General features: G+C 38.1%; 1 protein-coding gene across 1 annotated transcript in view; it reads left to right on the forward strand.

Moving 5' to 3' along the window:
- The window catches only part of LOC113808515 (nuclear receptor coactivator 2), a gene marked incomplete in the record, with an annotated part of 157,885 nt that overhangs the window by 114,633 nt on the left and 38,252 nt on the right, over window positions 1-5,000 (forward strand). Inside the window, 3 exon segments of the mRNA XM_070121901.1 lie at window positions 193-356; window positions 502-754; window positions 1,576-1,870. Of these exon segments, the coding sequence (XP_069978002.1) occupies window positions 193-356; window positions 502-754; window positions 1,576-1,870 (712 nt within the window).

Consider the following 5,000-nt stretch of genomic DNA (forward strand, 5'->3'; position numbering starts at 1 on the left):
GTTATTTTTTTAATTTAAGAGATACCTAATGTTGTCCTAATGGTGTGGGCATTTGGTTGGTGAAACTGGATTGAGGCTTAAGTAGTAATTCTTTTAGAATTCTATATTGATTTATTTTTGAGTTGAGAAATTTTATTTTTAAATGATTAAAGTAGATTTTTTAGATTAAAGTTACTTTAATTACCATTACAGCGTAATGTAGCAGACTCTCAAACTTCTCCAAATTATAATATCCTGGGAAATTCTCCAATTGGATGTGGGGGACAAATATCTCCTGGCCAACGGATTCCTCAGTCACCATTTTCACCTGTTGGTCAGACAACATCACCTCTTCCCACGCAACAATATCCAAATAGGTAATATATGTTTTATGCTATATGTTCTTTTTTTTTCTGGTATGAAATGTATCCATGAAAATTTCTTTGGTACAATTGTATTTTGAAATTTTAACTTAGTCATTTATCTAATCCAAATTTGTTTCTCTAACCACTGGAATCAAAGTGGGCAGATAGGCAGTTACCAGGCACAAAGCTCACAGCTGTCTCCTAGATTATCCCAGGGGTCCCCTGCCCCACCCAGTTACCAAACAGGTGGACAGCCACTTCCTCAAATGTCTCCAACTGGTCCTAGCACTCCGAGCACACCAGGGGTACAAGTTCCATCAGGTCAGCAGAGTCCTGCTTGGTCCACTCCAAGTCCACAGCAACGAAATTCACTGATGGCACAGAACCCTTTGCTTAATGCACAACTTTCTGTAAGTTGAATATTGTTTATCCTTTGAAATTCCTGAAGAAAGGACTCATGGTTTCATATGGTTTTGTTGGTTTGAGGGAGTATATTATTTTTTATATTATTATTCATAAACAGTAGTTTAAGTGCAACTGTTGTTGAACAGGCATTAGTGGTGCTACATGAAATTACTTAACCCTTTGAGGACCAGGCTCCTATTGCTACAAGTATGCTCAGACCAGGCAAAATGAAGGTTAGGGTATCATAATATTCTTGGGCTTGAAAGGAAGTTATTTTCACTCTGATTTCAAACTCATGATAAAGGACAAATTGTTGCTGAAATGTGTAAAAATGCCAAATCAAATTTAATACTCTACCTTTGTCATTGTTATTATTATCATTGTTATTTTTAGCTGTAGTATTTTCATCATCACTGTATATATCATCATAGTTCTTATTTATATTTGATATGTGCTTGACAGTTCTACTATAGGCACAACTGTTTGATGGTCTGTTTGGGTGTTATGTGGCAATGCTAGTACATAATAAAATTGTTTATGAAATAACAGGAAAAGGTACATCATAATATTTCTTCCTTGTGATTAGTCATTGTGATCCTGTACGTCATTCTAGCGGTTCATTTAGCCTCCTTGTATGCAGAGAGCAGAAAGAGTCCAGTTATACATAGCTGTGTGATCCTTAACTGTATTAGCTATACATAACTGCTTGGTCCCCAAAGGGTAAAGATTATATAACCTACAAAAAGTTTGGAGGATAATGCTTTTATTTTGTTGGGTATTTTTCAATTATTTGGAGTAGAGATTATCACAAGCTTAAATTTTTCAGTATATAAAAACTGATGGAAGTCGTCAGTTTGACAGTGGTCGACAATTCCACGGTGGAGGGCGTTCAGGCCATTTGCCGTCCATACGCTCCATGCCTAGCCCAGGTGCTCGTCAATCTCCCTACCCAAATATGGGCCCCCCAACACCAGGAGCTGCTGGGCAAGGTGATGCTGGACCCTATCCTCCTTCTTCGCCCCAGCAGGGTCAGTCGTCTTTACTTTACCAGCAGCAGCAACAGCAACAACAGCAGTATCGCTGCTTACAGCGTACAATATCAGCTCCTGGGCAGATGTCAGGTAGGCAATTAAGTTTGCATTTTTAATGACCCATGTTCTTGGGGATCTTGTGGATGCAATTTAAGGTTTCTGCATTGGTAGATTAAATGGATTAGAATAAATGTACTCTTCTGGGACCTATGGGAATCCAGGTTTTCAATGCAAACTTTCCTAACAGTGCAGGTACCATTGTAGTAGTATCATTGCATTTTTCACACAGTTTACCTATACATACACCTTCTTTATTAATTACTTTAAAGATTTTGATAGCAGCTTGAATACTTTTTCAATAAGAAGCAATCTTTCTTTTTAAAAACATGATTTTCCACCAGTAGTTAGTTAACATTGGTTTGGTTTGCTGTATTGTAGTTTGGTTGTGGGACACTGGTATATAATTCCTTTCCACAGCATGGGTATACCCTTGCAAATCTTAAGATCTTCCCAACCAGTCAGATTTCTTGCGTGACCCCTGTATGCCCATTCCTTTTTATCTTTTGTTTTACAAACTTTATATCTATCTGGAAGTCAGTAAGATTTCTCTCTCACTGGCTTTTCAAAATCACCTTTAAATCCGCAGTCATATTTTACTGAATGAATTGACAATTTATAAAGAAAATTTGGATGTCAGATGAACAGAAACATGTAAGTTGATTGTAGGATGAATTAAAACACCACCACAATTGCAAAATATACCTCTCTCATTCACTATCTCTCTCTGTCTCTGTCTCTGTCTCTGTCTCTCTCTCTGTCTCTCTCTCTCTCTCTCTCTCTCTCTCTCTCTCTCTCTCTCTCTCTCTCTCTCTCTCTCTCTCTCTCTCTCTCTCTCTCTCTCTCTCTCTCTCTCTCTGTCTCTCTCTCTCTCTCTCTGTCACTCTCTCTCTCTCTCTCTGTCTCTGTCTCTCTCTCTCTCTCTCTCTCTCTCTCTCTCTCTCTCTCTCTCTCTGTCTCTCTGTCTCTCTGTCTCTCTGTCTCTCTGTCTCTCTGTCTCTCTGTCTCTCTCTCTCTCTCTCTCTCTCTCTCTCTCTCTCTCTCTCTCTCTCTCTCTCTCTCTCTCTCTCTCTCTCTCTCTCTCTCTCTTTCTCTCCCTCTCTGTGTGTCTCTTTCTCTGTCAGTCTGTCTGTCTCTTTCTCTGTCTCTCTCTGTCTGTCTCCCTTTCTGTCTGTCTCTCTCTCTCTCTCTCTCTCTCACTCTCTCTCTCTCCCTCTCTCTCCCTCTCTCTCTCTCTCTCTCTCTCTCTCTCTCTCTCTCTCTCTCTCTCTCTCTCTCTCTCTCTCTCTCTCTCTCTCTCTCTCTCTCTCTCTCTCTCTCTACTCTCTCTCTCTCTCTCTCTCTCTCTCACACACACACACACACACACACACACACACACACACACACACACACACACACACACACACACACACACACACACACACACACACACACACACACACACACAAATCCAAAATAGTAAGACATGAACCCGTCATTATCTTTAATTAGTAAACAACAAGTATCCTCAAAGGTTATGATTACCAACCCAAGGTAGTAGAAAGATAGAAAGATTTAGCAGGCAGTTAGGAAATTTATGGCTTTGTACAGCAGATATTCAACCTCAGCAGGGAAAATAAAGTGTTATGCCATAACTACTATAGTAACTAAGAATGAATATGTAGATCATCCAATTGTGGATTGAAAAACAGGCTGCTACCTGTAAACTTTGTAGGGGTGCAGCTTGATCTTAGGTATCATATTGGACTTATGAGCATTTAGTCATTCTCCCAATTTTAAAGTTTGAAAACTGAACCAATCAACAGTTCTTCAACTGCCATGGCTTGTGTTCTTATAGATGTCTATAGGTATTATGATAATTGACCTACAGAGAATAATAGGCCCCACTGATCTGATGATAAAACTATATACACAAGCCTTGCTTTTATTTACTTTTCAAATCCACTAGATTTACATCTGTAGAATTTTTGATTCCTTAAAGATAAATATTTATTGCACACAAATATACCTATTTCCATACATACATACATACATACATACTTGAGGATATGAATACACAAATGGAAATATCCATTCAGTATATATATAAAACCTGCATAATTAGAACTCATGTTGGAAATTATTGCCACAAAATTCCATTATAAAAGAGCAAGCATGTCTGTGTTGCATGTACAGAAAAGGAATATACTATCAGATTGAATTTTAGAATATGCTGTTAAAAGTTAATAAGGATGAAGAATACATATATGTGCATATGCTGACACAGTCCCGGGAACTAGATAAAGTTATGCCAGTGACAATTTTTATGTTTTATTCAGTTTAGATAGTTGCATCTGCCACCAAATTTTCTTTTTTTGTGATTGCCATTTTATTATGGATTCAGTAATATTATGCAGAATCTTGTGCTTCTTTGCATTCGTTGCACCCAACCTTCTTTTGTTATTTCTATCCAAACTGAACCTTGCAAGGATGCTCAATTCCTTCCTTTCCTATTATTCCTATACCCTTTGCTGCACAAAACCAGCTATATCTATCCCTGAGTGAAATATAAGGCTTGAAACTACCCTGAGACAACCCACCACCAGGCACCACTAGCAAGGCCAACCTGTCACCACTAGCAAGGCCAACCTGTAACACTAGCAAGGTCAACCTGTCACCAGTAGCAAGTCTACCTCATACCAGTGTCAAGGTCTTGGTCATAGAAAAAAACTTACATACCTTTTATTAGGCTTATCTACCCTAAGGAGTAGGGCCTAAACCACAGCAGCGAGTTGCACGGACTGTATACCTTTGGGTTAGCAATGGGAGCACATGTAGGACCACAGTAGTTCTATGTTCTGTGGTAATTTTGCCAGCAGAGATGATTATAGTCTTCTAAATTGATATAACAGCAGTTTTGGCACTATTGAGTGGATTGTTAAATGAGTTATGATATATTGTATGAATGGGAAGAAAAGAAATGACTTTGTTTTTTCTTGAAAATGTTGCATACCAGCAAAGATATTATTAGAGTATATCCTGATTATGATATTTTTATATATTCTTTTGGAAATGGTAATAATTGTTATTGATATTCAAAACCTGTTGATGTCTAGAGGGCATGTACTCACTAAAAAAAAAAAAGGATCTTTACTCTTTCTGACAACAATAGGATACAATG

This window comes from Penaeus vannamei, chromosome 5, assembly GCF_042767895.1.
Source record: "Penaeus vannamei isolate JL-2024 chromosome 5, ASM4276789v1, whole genome shotgun sequence".
Lineage (NCBI taxonomy): Eukaryota > Metazoa > Arthropoda > Malacostraca > Decapoda > Penaeidae > Penaeus > Penaeus vannamei.